The sequence below is a fragment of the Panthera onca genome, chromosome C2 (assembly GCF_046562875.1).
Source record: "Panthera onca isolate mPanOnc1 chromosome C2, mPanOnc1 haplotype 2, whole genome shotgun sequence".
NCBI lineage: Eukaryota > Metazoa > Chordata > Mammalia > Carnivora > Felidae > Panthera > Panthera onca.
This window is the reverse complement of record NC_138347.1, coordinates 115,421,254-115,442,971: the sequence shown is the minus strand read 5'-3', so window position 1 is coordinate 115,442,971 and position 21,718 is coordinate 115,421,254. Positions and strand designations below refer to the sequence as shown.

Genomic DNA, 21,718 nt, shown 5'->3' with positions numbered 1-21,718 from the left:
AGTGTTTTTTTATTTAACAAAAAACTTCAATTTCTTATAACCAGGCTATAATAAGAGTAGTAACACAGAAAAAAAAAATCCTAATTACAAGTTCCCAATTTTAGGGAACATTTATAAGGTAAAATTTTAAGTTTTTGTAAACTTTTTTAACTTTATTTATTTTGAGAGAGAGCACACAGAGGAAGGGCAGAGAGAAGAGAGGGAGAGAGAAAGAATCCCAAGCAGGCTCTGTACTGTCAGCACAGAGCCCAATGCGGGGCTCCAACTCACGAACGAACCGTGAGATCATGACCTAAGCCAAAGTCGGACATTTAATTGACTCAGCCACCCAGGAACCCCTGTAAGATTTTAAAACAGTTATCAAATTTGATTTATTTAAATTGGACTCATCAGAACTTTCTCACCCACCTTTGGTGGAGAGACTAACCGGTAGTATAATGGAGAGGTCATTTAAAAGTAAATGTGGATAAACCACTAGCTTCGTCATTATCTTTTGGACAATAACTGTCGTATACTTCACAAAACAACAACAACAACAACAATGAATAGTGGTCCCTACTCTAAATGATACCGTTTTTCACTCCTTGTAATTGTAATAAGATATATGTGAAATCCCTTTAACTGAAATTTTTTAAATATCCATGAGTCCATATTGATATAAACAAATTATTCAATAAATATATAAAAGGGAAAGAAGGAACAATCTTTCTTAAAGAAGAATTATAACTAATGGATATACAAAGGATGGACAAAAGAGAAAATTACCATTAGAACACCACAGTAATAATCATTTCATGAAAATCTACGTATGGATGCAAAAATTAGTGAGTAAACGTTTAAAGACAAATAGGACATTTGCAGTTTCAAAGTATCTCCCCAAAAATATGTATTAAATTACAAAGACAAAGTTTACAGTAGAGAAACAGCAGAAACTATTTAACCAAATAGTGATCAAGGTTACCATCACTGGTAACATCATCAGCATAAGACAAAATCAATATCATGTACCACCGGGTATTATGTACGGAAAAGACACAATGTCTTTATGGTATTCTTCCTAAAAATGCATAACCTTCCTCTAATCATAAAGAAAAATTGAGACAAATCCAAATTGAGGGGGCTTCTGCAAAGTAACCAGACTAGTACTCTTCAACAGTGTCAAAGTCATAAAAAACAAAGACTGAGGAACTCTCACAGAGAAGAGGAGACAAAGGAAACATGACAACCAGCATAGTGTGGGATTGTATATTGGATCCTAGAGCAGAAAATAATAGTGGAAAAACTGGCGAACTCTAAATAAAACCTATGGTTTAACTTATATTACTGTGTCAATGTTAATTCCTTCACTTTGATCGCTGTACCATGATTGAGTTAGATGATAACATTAGGAGAAGCTGAGTAAAGGGCATACGGGAACCCTTTGCATTAGCAACTCTTCTCTAAGTCTGAAATTATTTCAGAATTAAAAGTTTAAAATATTGAAGTACTTTTAAAATTAAGAATATAATTATATACAATATACGGTCTTTTGTGTAAAACACTTGTGTATATATTTGTCATGGTCTTGGTTTCTAGACATGTTATGTATCCAGTTGTCACCATTTAACTTCAATGGGTATCTTGCCATCTGCCCTCTGGAAGGGAAAAACTTTTATTATTACTTTGGTTATCTCTAAGATTAGACCACTAAAAAGAACACGGTTCTGTAGCTCCTCCAAACTAAACATCACATATTTTATCATGTGTTTTTATAATGAATATACATGTGTAGAGTCACAAAAAGTATATTAAAACTATTAATACATAGAAGCCTTAACTATTTTAAAGTCTACTCAAAAATGCCTAGGGAAGAGTTGAATTGAAGTTTAACATGACACTGTGGCTGAGGAACTATGACTAAAAGAACATAATTAATGAGTATGAGGTCCTTCATTCATAGAGGAATGTCCACATTACTTAGCAGGGGTAGCTAGTCCCTTAACAGGGTTCCCTTCTCAATACAGAGGAGTAAGAAGGAGACTTTCATCTTTATGCAGGCTTTTGTGAGAGCCACCCAAAATCTACCAGTGTGAGCTCACTTCATAAAGGGGGGCTTCTTCATTCCTCTTCCTTATTGGACATTCTCTCCAGTGAGACTATCTACAGGAGGTTTCACAAAACTTAAATAAATTTCTAGATGATAGTAGAAACACCCATAGCCACCCATAGACATTCCTTACTTACTAAAAACAGGTCTTACCTTCATATCCTACTCACTTTGAAAAAAATTTACTGCAGTTACTATTAGAAAATGAATATGTTTTTTAATAGTCTAGTTTTATTAAATCTTTGCTCATCTTTAAAGTGAAAAGTTAAATAAATAATTATTCGAGTTATATATGGATGTAACAGAATGTCCTGGAAACAGAGAAGAATTAAAAACTATTTTAATCAAAACTATGGGTAAAATTTTGCTAACTGCCTTTTAAATATTAAATAGCTACCTCAATAGGTAGATATTATTACCAAAGTCAATATTCATACAGTCTATGTAAATTTCACACATTCCATTTTTCCATGAAATTCTCTTCCTAATTCATACACAGGCTATTCGCACCTATGGACAAGAGAGCCACATGACAGAACTTCTCAACATGTTAGACTTTTATGTCTTGCCTGTGGTCAATATTGACGGCTATATCTACACCTGGACCAAGGTATATGAACCAATACTGAGAGGGGCTGATGAAATTAAAACCAACCCACTTCCTATTATACTTGACCTAACCACACAATCCACTTTCAGAACCGAATGTGGAGAAAGACTCGCTCCACCCAGATTGGAACCACCTGCATTGGCACAGACCCCAACAGAAATTTTGATGCTGGTTGGTGCAGTAAGTATCTAGCTGACCATTTTGCCATGCATCTGTTGAAAAGCCTGGGAGGACAAACAACATAGGAAAACAAAACAGTGTCTAAAATAAGAAAAAATGTCAAGGTTTACATTTTAGAATTCTAGCTTTCTGAAAGCACAGTTTATCTATTCACTCAAAAAAATATATTGTGTGCTGTATAGTGTTCCCAGCTGTGCTAGATGCTGGAAACACAAGGCTGAGCAATCCAGACAGAATTCTACTACTTTGAAATGTATCATCTAGAGGAGACAGTCATTAAATAATTATTAAAATTAAAATGTGATATAATTACAATTTTGTGATTCAACTCTCAGAAAATGATTACAAGTAATAAGAAAATTTCTCATGTATGTTAGTTTCTCCCTTATTAATTTTCTTGCACTATATTGAGATTTCATTGTATAATACTACACAAAGACACACTGATAATTTCACATGCAACTTTTTACCCCATTAGCTTAAAAACATAAGACCCTAATCTCATGACTAAATGTATGTGCATGCCTTATATACCTACATGATCACGAGGGTGCCTATAAAAACAGCTTTTCTTTTTCAGTTTATTTATTTATTTTGAGAAAGAGCATGAGCAGGGGGAGGGACAGAGAGAGAGAGGAGAGAGAATCCCAAGCAGGCTTCACACTGTCAGCGCTGAGCCCAACGTGGGGCTTGATCTCACAAACCGAAACAACGAGATCATGACCTGGGCCAAAATCGAGAGTCAGGCACTCAACCAACTGAGCCACCCAGGAGCCCCAAAAACAGCTTATTTTTAACTCTCTAATTTGGAAGTTTGAAACATGCTTTGTAAGAACTTTAGTAGGTGACCATTCCATTAATGACATATGTTTTTGTAGAAGTCGGAGCCTCTCGAAAGCCCTGTGATGACACTTACTGTGGACCTGCTGCAGAGTCCGAAAGAGAGACCAAGGCCCTGGCTAATTTCATCCGCAGCAACCTCTCTTCCATCAAAGCATATGTGACAATCCACTCATACTCCCAAATGATGCTCTATCCTTACTCCTATGATTATAAACTCACAGAGAACAATGCTGAGCTGGTAAGTAGTTGTGGTAGTAAATATGGTATTTCACTGTTGAAAATTTTTAAATCCTATTCCTGAGAAAAAAAATATATAAAAACAATTTCTAAAAGTTCCATTAATTTTTGGCAGTAGAAGCAAAGAAAAAACTTAGTACAGATTTATAAGGAATCTGGAATTGGCTGATAAATTGGCTAAAAGAGATATGATTTTAATGGGGGGAAACAGTTCCCAACATTTAAACCAGTTTAGTCACTAATTGTCAAAATGACAATAGCTACACTTACTCCTGCTTCACCACAATACTAACTGCATGATGATTTCAGATGCATCTGGGATAATCAACAAGGTTGCTTCATCTCACACACAAACAGAAAGTCAATTCTGTCAAGTTGCCTTGAGCTGGATCTGACATAGGCAGAGCATGGCAGATGTCATTAGGAATTTGGCATATTTGGTTGATACTGGGTTAAGTGATAAGATCTTAAAATTGCTTATTCCACTGTTTGATTATATGAGACACAGTAGTAAAGCAATCAATGAATGAATAGTATGAATGGGTACTTCCTAGATATAGGAAATAATGCAAAAAAAATTTAAGTGTCTATGACACAAAAAAACGCAATCTTGTTAGAAAATCATGATATAACCACATGAAACGTCAAATAATATAAGAATTTTATAACATTCACATTAACAAATATCACATATCAATGCATAATTTTTTAAAATCAGCAGGTTTGAATCCTTCAAACAATATTTTCTAGTTTATGAAACATCTGGCTGCCATAAGTTGGGACCAATGACCTTAAGAACAAGTGTAAGATTTAAAGCATTTGAGTTATGCCAAAAAATAAAGGGGAGGGGGGGGGGCTCCCACTTAGACAATGACATAGATATTTGGCTTACCTAAATGCATAAATTTGAAGAGCCAGTGACTTTAACAACTGGAAACTGTTGTTTTGTACTTTCAGTCTTTCAGAGACCAAATAAAATATGTAATACTATAAATATTTTGTGAAGAGCAAAACGGGAAAATAACTCAGCCTCTTAGAAAACTAGGTCCTTTTCATCAAAAAAAAAAAAATCTATTTTTCAAAAAGCTTCCCATTTTCCCTGTCCACAGCCAAAAAAACAAAGGAAAACATCATTAGCTGGAACCATTAACTATTTCAATTTTCCAATTATGCTCCATCTGTTAAGTGTTCCCAGTGGGTGCTCACAGTCCTGCTATCCCAGAGATGGGTGTGGTCAGATCCTCATTTCAATCCCAGATTTCAGTCCCTGAGGAAAGAAGGTGGGGCTATGTTGTTTGCTTTATTCATGTGAATATGTTTAAACTGTGCCACATCAGAAAAGAAAAAGACAAAGCCATATTAAGTGTAACAATAATCAATATATCCAGTTTGCTTAATATATCCAGTTTTAAACCCAAATTCTAAAAGACTAATGCTAACAGAAAAATTTTAAAGTGTTCTTTGGAAATGAGCTGCTTCACAAATCATCAATACTTTTTCTTATTGGGGAATAAGTTAATTCTAATTAACAAAGAATTGGAATAAACAGAATTATATCCAGTAAAATATTCATAATCTGGATACAAAAATACAAACCATAATACAAAAAATACAAACCATAAAATAATCTTATGTTGGATGTTTACTTTTATATTCACGAAACCAATAAATTCAAGAAAAAATATATGCTACTTCTTACCCTTTCTGAGCATGACAAGATAGGTGGCTGACCTGCAAATTTAATTGTACTTATATCACAGTAATTGATTTAAAAGTTACTTTAATTTCCAATCATTTTTTTCTATGATTAAGCTTTTGCCTAGCGTCTTAAAAGAAATACTTAAGCGTCACTAGTAAAATCTAAAGTGAATGTTAATTTGATTATTTGATTCACTGGGAATCTGAATTTAATCCAGCACCCCAAAATAACTTAAATTTTTTGAATAACTAGAGATCCTTTCCATCGTTTTCTTATTTTGCATAATTCCAATTCACTAACTTCTTAAGTACATTCTGCTAGAGCAACTCACAACTGTAGTGTTAATGAGTAAATACACATAGCCAAAAAAGAATCTGAGTTTCTCATAAAGAAAAATGTTGGCTTTTTCACAGTTTTTATTTGTAATGAGGATATTAAGAACAAAAAGTAGAAGTCTTGATCTGGGTACAGTAAATGTTCCATCCAAATCTAGTGCTTTTAAATTAATTCTCAGCTAGAAAAAAATGTGATCCCGCTGTAGAAAACTAAAGGTAGGGAAAGATTAACAAGATGAATTCTTGGCATACCACATTATAAATAACTTAGAATTTCTTAAAGTGGACTTTGTCTTACACAGAATTGAGTGCATAGATATGGATATGATTCTTATTTATCTTTACATTTATAAAACCTACAAGATTATATTTGTAGCAAAAAAAAAAAAAAATGCTTCAAGGAGAATAAGACTGTAAACTGAAGGAAATTATCCTGCACCTATATTAGAATTCTCAGCGCAAATTTAGGACACACGGCAATCTTTGATATCTGAGTCATGATAAAAATGTGGCTTCATTTCTGAAAGATGTTACATGTGATTGCCTGACAATTATTCATATCATGAGACAACCTTCAGAGAATGCACAAGACCAATGAAGTAAAAGAACAAGAGAAGTAATAGCATGAATTACAAAGAAAGCTACCAAAAAATATGTCTACAGATCAGTGAAAAATATGAAGAATCATAAAAATATCTTACATGTATAATGCTTTCCACTTTGCTAACTGCTTTTACACATACTACATTATTTAAAGAAAGAATACAAAGTGCACTGTGAGTTTCCAATGGCTTCATACACTATCCAGTTCCTCGGTGTTGACTTATTCAATATGAAACTATCACTATCATCAGAAGAAGTTTTAAGGCCCACAAAAAGAATATAATTACATTTCCAAAATTCTAAAAGATAATGAAATGCTGGATCGTATGACCTCTTTATTGTCAGAGTAAATAAAAACTAGGAGAATTAATTGAAAAGGTTTTCAAAACTATCTATATCTTTGCATTTACTGAGCAGGGAAGAAACTCCAAATCTTTGGTCCATCTTCCCCGCCAAAAGGGCCTATGTGGCACTATTAATAATAATTATTATTATCATAATACCATTTCTAAGTCCAAAAGCAGGAACCCAGAATAATAACTGGTCAACTAAGTATCTTGACCCGTTCCCCAGACTGACCAAACTGGAAACTGATATGCACCACACAAAGGTGCCAGGACATACCTCTCACACCACGTTTCTACATTAGAAGCATGGAACTTTACAGCTGGAAATCTTGAAATTTCTCTGGTTCTGCTTTCTCATTTACCAGCTGCAATAATGAAGGTTTTGCTGAGCCAACACCAGTAGTAGAGACAGCCTTGGGCCTAGAGCTATTGGATCCTGAAGGACTTCCTAGACTGCCCCAATTTCCAGAGACACCCACACATTGGGTAGCCCATGTAGCCATTTTGCAGAACATTCATCAAATTGCCTTTCTTCCCACAAACACATTATTACCTCTGTGCCTGGATACTGCTAAGGATTTACACTGGTCAGCTGAGATGCCTAACTTCTCAGGGCCCAGTCTTTATGACTCTAGCCCATACTTTCATGGGCATATACTCTCTAACCAGGAGAAAGATGACGGTCTTTCTGAAAAATTATTAAACTTGACCGAAAGAGAAGAATCCATTCCTAAAGCCTAACACCTTCTAGTCCAATGGCACTTCACTACCTCTTAATTAAAGTTTTAGCTAATGAGCTACCAAGATAGAAATCCAATGCTCCACCCAAGCATGTGAGCACAAAGCAAGACCATGATTAGAGATAAACATAAAAATCAGAGGGAAGAAACGCTGTGATTAGAAGGTGGATAATTGCAGACCCATGTGCATACCCAATCACAGCTGTCCCCACGTCCCTGCCTAATAACAAAAATGACAAGGATATAGTCCCACTGTCAGGCAGGCCACCAGCAGCTAAGGCAGACCAGGACCTGAGACACAAAATATTCACTTCAGGTATTTTCTCAGAACTTTTAAATTTCACTTATAATACAAAAAAAAAAAAAAAATTTAGATGACAACCGCAGAATTTATTTAATTAGAGAAACTGGTTGTTGTTTTATCACTATACACTTTAAGTGACTTCTTGGCCTATTAAAGTTCTCCTACAGAGGCCTGGTCAGTACATGGCTCATCAGGTAATTACCAAAAATTTCACTGAGTACCTATCAAGTGCTCAGCGTAAACCATGGTTTTTGCTATTAGAAACGTCAGATCTTATTGAAATGTTAAGACTCAGATATCAGAAACCGTACAAGAGAAGTACAGAATGTGGAGTTTCAAACTAAGCACAGTAGTAGGAATGCAGGGCAGGAAAATGGTAACATGTGATAAAGCTATTCAATGAAAGTTATAGAAAGGAGAAACAATTTATTCTGGGCCTTGAAGGATGGGCAGGGTTTGGGTGACAGAGGGCTGAAGAGAGCATTTTAGGCAGACAGAAGAGCCAACAAATGTGCAAGAAGGACACTGAAAAATGGAGAGGGATGAGAAGGATCAGCCTGTTTCAAGTGTTCTTGTGGAGGAAAAGCGGGAGTGAGGTAAGGAGATTTTGGAGGGACTTAAACGTCACAATGAGTCCCGTGTCATAGCAGGCCCTAGAGCCTGTAACCTGGTAAATATGATTGCCAGCTGAAATACAGGACTCCCAGTTAGATTTGAATTTCAGAGAAATAACAATTTTTAGTGTACATATCTTCCAAATATTGCAGACTTATATTGAAGAAGTATTCGCTCTTTATCTGAAATTTAAATTTAATGAGGCATTCTGTATTTTTTGCTAAATCTGGCAACCTGGCTAGTAAAGTGATATTTTAGCAGCATTGACCTAGCAGCAGTGTTTAAGAGACACTTATACCATCATCAGCAAAGAAGATAGGCATTCAGAGAACCTTCAAAATGGTTGTCCTCCTTTTCAATTTTGTCTCTAAAATACACTCATGTTTACCATAATTATGTCTTTTATCTGACTTTCCTGTAAACTAGTTTTGCGCCCCCCCCCCCCCACCACGGCCGACCCCCTAGGAGACATTTGGCAATGTCAGAGAGGCACTTTTGGTTGTCATAACTGTAGGAGTGCTATAGGCATCTCGTGGGTAGAGGCCAGAGGATGCAGATAAACATTCTACAATGCACAGGACAGCCCCCACAACAAAGAATTATCCAGCCGACATGTCAAGAGTGCTGAGGTTGAGAAACCCTGCTTTAAAACTAAGATAAGAACAAAGTCACATTCCTGGCTCAAGGCCCCTGGCTTTCACCCTCCTCACAAACAGTTTATAGTGTTCTGCAAATCTGAAGTGCAAAAGATACAGTACGTTCTCATTATACAGCATTTATTTTTTAATATTTATTTGGAAGAAGTACCACCTACACACACACACACACACACACACAAATACTCTAGACTTTGCAACTTCAGCTGACTCACCCTTCACATTTTCCTTGATTTTAAAGAGCTGAAAAGTATGTATGTAGATCAGCCAAAGAAAAAACTGCTTTACATCAGTGCAAGCATTCCCACTCTCCCCATGAGCTCTGCCAAGATGGGCAGGCCCAGCTCTCCCAAGCCAAGCCTTTCCCCTAACTCCTTGCCTTTCTCTAATCTCGGGCTTCGCAACCAGAGCCTGCACTTGTTTACCCTCCTGTTTTTCCCAGAAACATGTTTGTCTTTTCAAGTCCCAAAGGCCTTCTCCTCAGTGCCTGCCTGTGGGCCTTGCAGGCTTCTCCTCTTGCATCAAAATTATAAAAGTTAAATTCCTCATTGGTCCCTTGGTGTAAGTTACCCATTATCACAGAACAGAAGGAAGGAAACGGCAGTTAAAGATCATTTTGATGCTTCCATTATCACATGTATTCACCCGGAGGAATAGTTAAACTCAGAACTTCCAGTTAGAAACAAAGTTCTGGAGAAAATTTCCTTCGAATTGGCTTATACCCCATAGTCAGTTTGGAACTTTTGTTTCCTTGTACTGGAATAATGGACCAGCGGAAGACCCGAAGAGGCAGCCCCCCGCCTCCCATGACTCTGGCTTGCAGTGAAGACCATGGGCACAGCCATGAGACAGGGGCTTCCTGATCACATGTTATCTGGGAACGCAGGTCAGTGGAAAAGAACACCCTCGCCTTATTCATCTTACCAGCCCCCTGGAGCTCAGAGCCTGAGAAACATTACACTAGTTGGTCTTTTGTCTCTTGGGCTTTGAGTTAGATGTGACACTTTAGACTCTCTCTGTCTTTTGCTCTATGACCAAGGCCTCTTTTTAAGAAAACAGGTGACAAAAGAGAACATGCATAAGACATGGTAGGAAACTCATATCTAAGGATTAATAAAGGCTGGCCATGTTTGGCCTTGACTGAAAGCAAAGTTTTCTCTGAGGCTGATTTATATTTAGCTTCCTTCTGTTCTTTACAATTGGTAAAACCAGCTCCAGCAACACTTCTTTTGAAGTATTCGAAGGCCACAAGGAGAAGTGAAAAAGAGCACAGGATTTAAAGCAAGAAGAACCTAGCTCAAGTCAGCCACTTATGGGGCTGCATGCCCTTGGGAAAGTTCTTTTATCCTCTCTGAGTTTCAGTTCTTTTATCTGTAAAATGGGGATAAAAATATCTAGCTCTTATCAAGAGCTCTTTGTAAAGTCTAAGGTTTTATGTAAATGTTAGTTCTTATTTTGAACCCATTGAGCAAGGATGTAAGATGTCCCTCAAATAACAGGTTGTATAGAAAGAGTCTTTAATTGGAGTTTCAAGATGTGGATCATGCTTTCTGATGTGCCATTGCTTCTGCGGGTGTTTCGTCAGCTGTCTTAGTCCCTTTTTACAGAAATGTACAAGGGAAAGGAGTTACCACTCTAACATTTTAGCGAATGCAGGAATTATCTCTCTTTTACCATTCCTGGCTGGGGTCAGTCACCCAGCTTGGTTGGAACATTCCCACTGAGCGTGCTGCCCCACGTGGCATTCCATTTTGCTAGAAAATTCTATGCTGATGAAATGTGGACAGATAGTGTTGGAAAGATAAATGAGTAACATTTGTGAAAGTATTTGAACTCTTCAAAAGAAAAGACCCACAGTGATTCCAGGGATTTTTGTTAAGATCACTGGAATTTAAAATATGATATTTTGGTCAATTAATGTCTGTTCTGGGTTTTTGGTTTTTTTTTTTGTCTCTTAGCTTTGGAGAAGCTGAGAGAAAGGGTCCACACACTTCATTTTTTTTTAATTACTGGAAATAAGTAAAATGCACAGCAGACGTATCGTGTAATTGTGGCAACCCATCAACTATCACTACATGGTACCACCACACTCCCCACAAACATCCCCAATCTCTACTCACACATGTCCCAGCCTTTACAGAGCTCAGCATCCTGCACACCCACCCAAATCAGGCCCATCTGTAACGCCCCAAAGTCCTAGGATAAGACTCAATCAACCAACCATGTGCTAGATGCTATACAATCTGCTGCAGATACAAAGTAAATAGCCAAGAATCCCTTTCCACAGGGGGGCTTGCCTGAGGGGTGGGGCAAATAGATGCAAAAAAACAATTCATTATAGAATAGAGTGACAGGAACTCTGATAGTGGTATGAGCTTTCACAAAAGAGGGGTGAATCAATGCTCTCTAAGAGAGTCAGGGGCAACTTCACAGAGAAGGTGACACTAAAACTGAATCTGGAAGGACAACAGTAATTCTCCAAATCAACAAAGATGAGAAGAGAACCTCAACAAAGGGAGAAGGATACCCAATGTGATGGGGGTAAGAAGAGGCAGGCATGGGTAAGAAGTAGCTCAAGGTAACCTAGCTCGGAAGGAAGAGGAATGCACAGCAAGGGGTGCAGACTGGGAGAAGAGGGAGGGCCTAGCCCGCACTCTATGCCCAAAAGGAGGCCGGACTTCAACAGAAGGTGAGAAAGCCACTGAGAGATGTGGTGATGAGGTGACACTCAGAAGATGAGTGATGAGTAGGTATCAAGAGGTTAGAGCAACTGAGGACAAGAAGAGCAAAGGCTGACACAAACTAAAGGTTCCTGCAATGTGCACCAGTGGCAGGAACAAATTAACATCCTTTTTAAACTAACATCAATCTGAGATATTGGGGTCTGCAACAAAGGCAGAACAACCACTTCCAGAAGATGCTTACGAAGTCTTAGAAAGCACTTGGTTATTATCACTTTGAGGAAAGGCAAACTGCACGGTTTTGTGTGGCCCTAATGGTAGTTATGACTACAATGGTAAGTTGATAAGTCAAAAGAGAGAACAGATCACAAGTAGGCCCCTTCGGTTTTGTCAGATAACTCAAATATTATGTCATACCAATAACCTTATTAAGAGACTTGAAGGTCAACAGGCACTCAGGAGTTTAATAGATAATGACAGTGACCTTCTTGTCTTAAATCTCCTCTAGTCTTCATAACTGTTCATGTTTGGAACTAATCCTGAAGAATCACACTTCTTTATTTCTCCAGCTTTATTGAAATATAATTGACATATAACATTGTATCGGTTTAAGGGGTACAGTGTGTTGATTTGGTACACATATACATTGGGAAATGGACACCACATTAGCTAATACATCCTTTACTTCACATAATTATCATTTTGTTGCTGTTGCTATTTTGTTGCTTTGTCGTTATGGTGAGAACATTAAAGCTCTATTCTCATAGCAACCTTCAAGTACAATACGGTACTGTTAATCATAGTCATAATGCTGAAACTGAGACCCTCAGAACTTCTTAGAATTGTATCTCTAGCTAAAAGTAATAATTCAAGGCTTAAAGACAGGGGAAAAAAAACCCAGAACAGATGAAAAGCCTAAGAAAGGTAAGTAGGGAAGGAATAAGAGTGCTTTAGGATCCGAGGTTCTGCATTACAGAAAAATAACTACAGATATCCTCAGATGAATGCAAGTTAATGAAATTACAGAAGAGGAGAAAATATACAATTTACTTACTAAAAATAATTAGTACCTCACCATGTTTCACATCTGTAAAAGATGGTTTCAAATCTATTCTGAGCATTATGCAATTGTGAATAGATTATTCTCATTTCAGTCTGCAGCAGGCCCTGTACTAGAGGGTAGAGACGAGACCTGGCTCTAGTATGTTGGTCAGAATAAGATTCAAACAACAGGGCTACACATTTAGACAACAGTGAAAGATTCCATGCAGTAAGAGAAAGCATATATTCGTTTACCAGGTGGGGAAAAAAAAGGGAAGTAAAACCCTACAAGTTTCAAGTCACTGTCCCCAAACTCTGAGAACAATAAATTAGTTCCAAGAAACTGATTACCCCATTTCAGTGGACCAAACCAGAAAATCTAAAAAAATAGAATTATTCTATTTTATAATTCTTTTTAAATTTTCCAATTTACCACTTGGTTGATAAAGCATTAGCAATTTAGGAGCTGGAACCTTGAAGTTTTATAGCCATGCCCTGGTCAATTTGACATAAGATACCACTAAACTGGTTTTGGTATTAGAACAAGGACTAAGGGAAGTTCCTACTTTGCAATACCCGGAGTATTTTGATTTCATCACCAACCTCACAGCTTTCCAAGCATATGTACGAGACATAATCATGATGCCAAAGTATGAAATATGGCTAGTTTCACAACCAGAATGAATTATGGCTAATTCTGTAGTAAACAATCAGATTCTCAAATCTATTCCCAAGACAGCCAAGTCAGGCCTTCCTTTTCAAGTGATTCATTTAAATATGCAGTATGTCAGTGGATGTTAGGGAGTTAGGGAGGATTGGGGGTATAGAGCCCTTGCCCTTGAGTAGTTGGGTGCAGGGGAACAGAAAAGCAGTGGATCCTTGAAGAGAACGATGCTGCTTCTAAAACACACACACACACACACACACACACACACACACACACACACACACACGTTAATACTTGCCACTTTTTTAAATTCTGGAATTCGAATGTTCTTCATTTTGAAATAGATGTTGTCTAATTCTTCAGTCTAAAAATCTTCAAAGCCAGAACCACCCTCATCCCTGGAACTGCCAATTCCTAAGAATCTCTATGATGGCAGCAAACACTATATTGAATATCCAATCGTTCATATGTGTAGTTTTTAATACTCTTACCCCAGCTCATATAATACTATTTCATCTTGACTTTATAACCTACCACATTTCCAGGTAGTTTTTGTTTTGTTTTCTTTTGTTTGGGGTTACTTTGTACGTATTTGATTTGTTTGTTTGCCTGCATTAGGTAGACAACCTCTTTGCACAACCACAAAGACCCCCTTGTCTCCAGCTTTTCTCTTTGTACAAGCACCAGAGACAATACAGATTTGCCACACTAATCCTCAGACATAGCCTAATTCTTAATATACAGTGACATTTTACTGTATCAATGAATGTGATATCTGGGACAGTTACAGATTACTGTAGCTTCATTTCTCTAGCCTGAACTAAGGTTTAAAAAAAAAAAAGTTTAACAAGTCTAAATAAGAATACCTGGGGGAAAAGACACACTAAGTTCTATGTAAATGAAAAAGAAAAGAAAGTAAAAGATTGTCCTCCGACTAAAATAGAACTTATTGCCAGTTACTGCAACAATGATTTGAAATAAATGTAAGGACCTAATTCTTAAATAAGAGGGCAAGAGTGCTAATTGTCCTCAGAGTTCCAACAATTAGTTCCTGGACAACCACTAAGTGGTAAGCCTTGGCCTGGACCCTGCAGACATGGAGATAAAAGACAGAAAAAGATCACTGAGAACTCAGAGGCCAGCAAATGGTATTGCCACAACACAACACGTTCTGTGTGGAACAGAGGGAAGCTCGGAGTGAGTGCCTGGAGAGGGCATGAGGTAAGACATCCTCACCCAAGAATGACTTGGATCACGTGACTAGGTCAGCTAAAAACTCAGAATGGGCCCTGAGTAAGTAGAAAACTAACCCAAACTGTGTCTTGTGTCTCTTCAATGTCTTAAAAATAATGTACAGATACTTGTTTGTTTGTCAGTGTGTGCTTTCACTTATTTACTGACTAACTGCTGGTTCTTTTGCAGAATGCCCTGGCTAAAGCTACCGTAAAAGAACTTGCCACACTGCATGGCACCAAGTACACATATGGCCCAGGAGCTACAACAATCTGTGAGTCTTGGCTTCAGAACTGTGCAAAGAGACTGCATGCCTAAAAAGACGACAAATGGTTCCCAGAGACTTTCCTTAGATCATCTGAAGCATGTGGCTTTTGCCTGACAGTGAATTTTTTATACAACATGTCGTCAGTTTTCTGTTCGGAAAAAATATCCCTTTCAACCCATAAAAACATTTGCTCTCTATAAACATCCATTGAGCTCCCACTACTATGTGCCAGGCCCATACTAGGTGCTAGAGAAGAAAGGAAGGATGGAGAGAAGGCAAGAGAGAAGGAGAAAGGGAAAGGGGGAGGGGGGGAGACCAGCACAGTCTTCTAAGAACCCACAGTAGGGAAGCAGGAAAACTAAACATAGGGATGCTAAGTGCTAGGACAGAGGATGAGCAAAGAAGGAGCACCACCTAGGACCAAATAGCCCATCCCATGGTATCAGGGATGACTGCCCAGGAGAATGACTCAGAAGCTTTACCTGGAAGGACAACTGCTGGAGACAAGCATTAAGAAGGAGTGTTTCCCTGACTAAACAGACTGCAGGTGTGAGGGCTAATTCGGGCTCAAGCCACTTTCCAGGGATAGATGTGAGCCCCTCTGACCAGTCACTCAGTGTGTTAGAGCAAATGTCAAGAGACACACAGCAAGAGGGTTCGGTAGGGGCTGGACCCCAGAGTTCAGATTTCACTTAGATGCTACAGAGTTTGAGTGTCACTGGGAAGGCACATCCTGCAGGCCCCACTTTCCACTTCTACTTCTATTTTCCTTTGCCTGTGCATGATTTCTTTTTGCCCCAGATCTGAAAGGACTAAAAATACAAGGGAAAAGGGCCAGTCCTGTCATCACAGGGCCTCCTGTGCAGCTGGAGAGGCTCCAATCCTGGGTTGTTGTTTTCTTTTAGGTTTTATGTTGAATACAGTTCTCTGTACTCTTGGACTTTTTTCAACTGCTCTGAATCATATGGGGCATACTGTTTTCTTACAGGGTTCCAACAGAAATAGCCCACTTAGTCATATATTGTGAATTTCTTGCATATTTTATTCAGACTAGTTCAATGAAGGTTCTTTTTCCATTATACCATAAACCTCGGAGGGCAGAAGTCACATCTTGCCTCTATCCTGGCACCTCCAGAGTACAGCCCGTGGCCTGCTGCCCAGTGACGGCTGTACAACTGTTGACGGAATAAACAGATCAAAGAATGAATTAATGAATTAATCAATGAATGAATGAACAAATGAGCTAATGACTGAATAAATATAAAATCCACGTGGCAGTAACATCATAACTGTTATTGAATGAATAGCTGAATAAATGCCCAATCTATGCCAGACCAGATGCCAGGCCCTGAGGAAACCAATATAAAGGCAAAGCACTGCCCTCAAGATGCTCCAATTTCATCATTCAGCCCTGTTTCCTCGGGATTTGGAGTTCTCGCCTATCACCAGTCATCACGAAGCTTACCTTATTTTCCCAGGACACAAATACTCTTTTTCCAGAAACTATATATATTTTGTCAACAAATTACATATGTTATAGTCTACTATAGCATACAAGCACAGTGGGAAGTTTATATTATATTATAAATTACATACTTCCTGGAGTATGAAACATGTCATTCCCACTATAATTAAGCTTAAAGGTAAGATTGTTCTGAGTTTTTAAAACACCCCCATAGCCTTTATAATCCAGTTTTCTAGAATATTTTTCCCTGTAAAACAGTTGTAATTACAAATTACCATCTTTCATTTGTGTGTTTTTTTGTTTTTTTAATTTTCTTCCTGGATTTTAAGTTTTTTGGTTTTTTGTTTTTCTGTTTTTCTGCTGTTTGCACATTGCAGATCCTGCTGCTGGGGGCTCTGATGACTGGGCTTATGACCAAGGAATCAAATATTCTTTTACCTTCGAACTCCGGGATAAAGGCAGATATGGCTTTGTCCTCCCTGAATCCCAGATTCGGCCAACCTGTGAAGAAACGATGCTAGCCATCAAGTACCTTGCCAGATACGTCATGGAACATCCATACTAGTAGAAAGTGCTGACAGCCTTATTTCCAAGTGCTCACTCTTCATTTATTTCCAATCCTGAGCTCTTATTTTTGTTTCCCTGTAAATTTTCCAGATCCTAATCTTTCTTTTACGCTATCGGTCTATTAAACTACTTGGATCTTTTAATACTTGTAATAATAAAAGTGAATCTATTGTAATTATAAAACCTGTCAAATTGCCTACTTCTTTAGAAAAAAGAAATGATGTGAACAAATGACTAAGCAAGCCACACAGGGTGTTGATGAGGATCAGCCATATAGGAGTTAAAAGTCCTCAGGGTATTTGCCAACTCTGGAAGACTGCAGACATGCACAGGTTATAATGAGGGCATATAAGGAAGGAGAAATATAAGGGGAAATTTAAGAAAACTCAGTTTGGTGAAAGACCCCATCTTCGTTTAGATTTCATCTCAGTTCATTTATTTTTTTCTAAGTTTATTTATTTTGAGAAAGAGAGGGAGGGAGGGAGAGAGGGAGAGAGAGAGAGAGAGAGAGAGAGAGAGAGGAATCCCAAGCAGGTTCCACACTGCCAGCACGGAGTCCAACATGGGGCTCAATCTCACGAACCGTGAGATCATGACCGGAGTCAAAACCAAGAGTCAGACGCTTAACCAACTGAGCCACCCAGGTGTCCCTCAGCTCATTTATTTTATGAACTGTCTACTACATGCCAAACACTTTGATAAGCAATCAGGGGCAGCGCAATGAAAAAGGAAGACATTTCTGCCTTCAATGGACATTTGGAAAGACAGACATGAAATAATTACCTATTAAACTAATTATTTAATAGTTCATGATTTAATTTACACTAAGCAAGTAAGTGCTAGACAAATTACATTAAAAGACCATTTAAAAGATCTACCTCCCGGATGGGGGGCAGGGGGAAGGCTCTCTCAAGGAGTGCTGGAACTTGAAAAATAAGTCACAAGTAGCTGGAGGAAGGGAGTGCCTCTTCCAAACTCTGTGACTATTCAGAACCTGTAAGAAGAAAGTCAGGGAGGGAGGAACCTAGAGAGTTGAGCGAAGAAGGGCTTGTTCAGGGGCTGAGGAGGGAAGTAAAGGCCATAAGGCACAGCAAAGAGGTTAAGGATTTAGAAAAATCAGTATATGAACAATGGGAAGCCATTGAAAACATTAGATTGCAAATGACACAACCAGAGTTTTTAAAACACCAGCCAGCTAAGGTGTGGAAAGCAGGTTGGAAATAAAACAAGAGGGTGTCAGGAACCCTGGGTGCACCTGTTAGGCCTGAAACAAAAGAGGCAAAAATTATTCCATGATTTGAAGTTTCCCAGAAATAGAACTGAACATGGTAATGTTAGAGAGTATTATGCGAAGTTCAAATTTTAAAATATAATAATAGGTATCTAGTTACAATTTGCAGGCATCTCTTAATTTATAATCTACTTTAGTACTCTAAAATATGAGCTAATTGCTTTCTGTGTGGATTCAAGTAAAATAGGATTCCATATCTGGCAAAATATATTAAAATATTTTTGATACTGTTCTATTCAAAACCAGAACCCTTTGAAGTCACCGAGGTGTGTTTCGAAGTTGTCAAGCCAAAGAATGATTAATTGCATTAATTGTCCACTAGGTGGTAGCAGTGCTGCTGCTACAATTCATCCAGCAATCCTCGGCAAAATAATTTAGTAATACATCATTTAAAGAAGCAGAGAAACAGACACGTAAGTGCAAAAAAAGAAAATCCCATGAATTCTCAAGCACTACTGGCAGTAATAAAAACATAGATGTAATTTAGCTAAATTATCTTTCCCCCATGTTGTTTAAATTATAAACAAATTATAAAGCTAACTCAGCCAGAGTTACCTAAGTGAAGTTACACTGCTGAAGGTATACCATTCAATCCACAGGTAGTTCCACAAAACACTCCCATAATCCACCTCTAGCAAGTAACACTGACCTCAAACTAAGGGATGCCGTGACCCAAAGTTCAGAAGTCATGTGTGTAAACCATAAAGAGCCCTCCAAGGTCTCTAAATTAAGTGCTTTAAATTAGAAATTGTCAAAAATTCCAAGGAATTTTTAAGACAAATAAGGACTAGGAAAGTAAATACACAAATAAGATCTCATTTAAATTCACATGTATCCAAGATTTCTCATACCAGAAACATTTTTGCTATACCTCTGGCTGACTGAAAGTCAACAGCTCTCTGGCTAGGGGTGCCACTTGCTTGAGCTAAACTGAGAAAAAAAACAGAAAGAGATTTCTGCTTTAGACCTTTCCAGTGCAATACCATATGACCTCCTGCCAGGTGGACCAGAAACTGTCCAGGGTTCCTGCCTAACTGGCCTACCAGAAGCCTCTGGCTGTAAGGGCATCTCTGCTCCTCCCTCCTTTAAATTTCTCCCACACTGAGATCCCAGGACAGGCTCTGAGTCCTTCCTCAGTCCCAAGCTCTCACCCTGCCAAAGCAGCAAGTCTGGAATATGGGAATTCTACGTATCTAGAATAACATCCCATGTAGTCACCGGTTTTTGCCACATAACCTATATGAGTTGATCAAAAGAAAATTTCAGGCACAGAAGAAAAACAGAAGGAATCATGACAGTCAATGAGGTTATTTGGAGGCCAAATGGGGTCTTGATGAGCCTCTTAGGTCACCTCATTTGAGCAGGTGGTCACTCCCCCTCTAGCCAGCTCTCACACTGCCTGAATCACACACCCACATCTTTGTCCAGAAATGTCACCTTCCCTTCAACGAATGAAGACAAGTATTTCTGCGGCATTTTGCAGGGAAGCTGCAATATTCAATATCCACAATGAAAGGCAACACATTTTTCTTTCAACACATCCTTTATGATATATCTAAAGGTAATCCAGAAGCTTCTTGGATTTGATTTGGAGAATCATTTGAAAGACTCTAGTAAAATCACAAGAGAATCTTCACTTTCATTTTCTAAGATACATCTTTTATAGTGATAATGTTTAAATATATGCACAAAATACATAGTTTAAAAAATAAAGCAAGATTTTAAACTGCAGCTAGGCATATACTACTGCAAAACTCCACGGAGTTCAAAGATCCAGAAGGGTGGAAAATTTTTGTTGTGTGAGGCAGTCAACGTTAAATCTTTCGAAAGAGATTAATTTGATCTATGAAATATCACACCACCTTACACAGTCAATCCTAAAATGATGACACGCTGTCCAATAGCTATTCATCCTATACCATGCATGTGCCAAGATCTTCCGTAAATTTTGAGGCGATAATACAAGATTATACAGAATTATGCCTGCCAAGAAATCACACCAGTTCTGAGAAACAGCTCCAGAATATTCTTGAAATCCATCTATTGTATCTGTTCTTTAGAAGCTAACTAAATCAGGGAGGATTTGGAAGTCTTAAAAAAAAAAAAAGCATCACATGTCAATGTCCTATTCTAGAAACAGGGAACAGAAATACGTAACAGATATTAAGAAGTCCAAGATTATTTATAATTAGAGTCTTAGCCTGAGAGATGGCAGGATCCTTTCTTCCAAATAAAATACAAGCATCCTTCCTACTTAACCTGAAAAACAGACACACAAGCCTTCTCTACAGTTTTAAAACTAGTCACACACACACAAAAAAATGGCTTTAAGAAAATATATAAGAATGCTAGGATTAAGGGTGATTTCTACCTTCCTTCAAATTTTCTGTATTTTGGTCAATTATTTTCAGTAGGAATTTATTACTTGAAGAGTCAGAAAATAAAACTCCAAAAAGAAAAGCTGTAACATAAAAAAACTTTCCTGAAGTAGCCCCCAGTAAAACAAAAACAGAAAGATATTTCACCTCTAAAAAACACAGCCATCACTTTCACCCAGCACATGATATTTACTGATACTCCAGTTGATAGTGGCCAACTGTAAGTCTTTTTACCAAGTGCTTAGAAGGCACGGGCATATTTTTTTGCACCTACCATCCACCAAGTCCTTCACAGATGCTATCGCATTTAGCCTTCACAGCCTCCTGCCAGAATCCAGTTTGCATCTCCATTTCACAGATGACGAAACATCAATGTTTTTGAGGTTATAGTATTTTTAGTACATTCAAAATATTCTGTGTTTTGATAAGTTACAATGTAGCTTCAAAAACATATTTTATGTTATTAAGGACCACCCGCCAAGGTTCCGTAGCCAGATCCCCAATTCACCTCAGGTTCCAAGTGCAAATTTAAACGGATTTCTTCCATCATTCAATTCAAACATATGGAAAAGCAGTATTTGAGAACAAAGAACTGGGTTCAAATCTCAACTCTGTGAACATACTAGCTCTGCTACATTGGGCAAGTTATTTCCTAAAAAATTACTTTGCTTGCCATCTGTAAAATGGGTATTCCCAATTGTAAAAGGTAGGTAAGGAGCATAACATTGCATCTGCCACAAAATGGGCGTTTAGTGTTAGTGCTTTTCCCACCCCTCCCTCCCCAACTAGCAAACGCAGGGGGAGGGACGTTTCATCCACCAGAGAACCCTCACAGGAAATCAGCTGCTCATCCAGATAAGAGCTGAGGCATA

The 21,718-nt window shown here is 38.0% G+C and overlaps 1 protein-coding gene across 1 annotated transcript in view; it reads left to right on the top strand.

The window, feature by feature from the left end:
• CPB1 (carboxypeptidase B1) overlaps positions 1-17,336 on the top strand; it is a 56,474-nt gene extending 39,138 nt beyond the window's left edge. The window contains exons 8-12 of the mRNA XM_060638904.3: positions 2,586-2,696; positions 2,786-2,876; positions 3,755-3,957; positions 15,067-15,151; positions 16,988-17,336. Of these exons, the coding sequence (XP_060494887.3) occupies positions 2,586-2,696; positions 2,786-2,876; positions 3,755-3,957; positions 15,067-15,151; positions 16,988-17,175 (678 nt within the window). The 3' untranslated portion in view covers positions 17,176-17,336. The remainder of the gene's footprint in view (positions 1-2,585; positions 2,697-2,785; positions 2,877-3,754; positions 3,958-15,066; positions 15,152-16,987) is intronic.
• Positions 17,337-21,718: the final 4,382 nt, after the last annotated feature.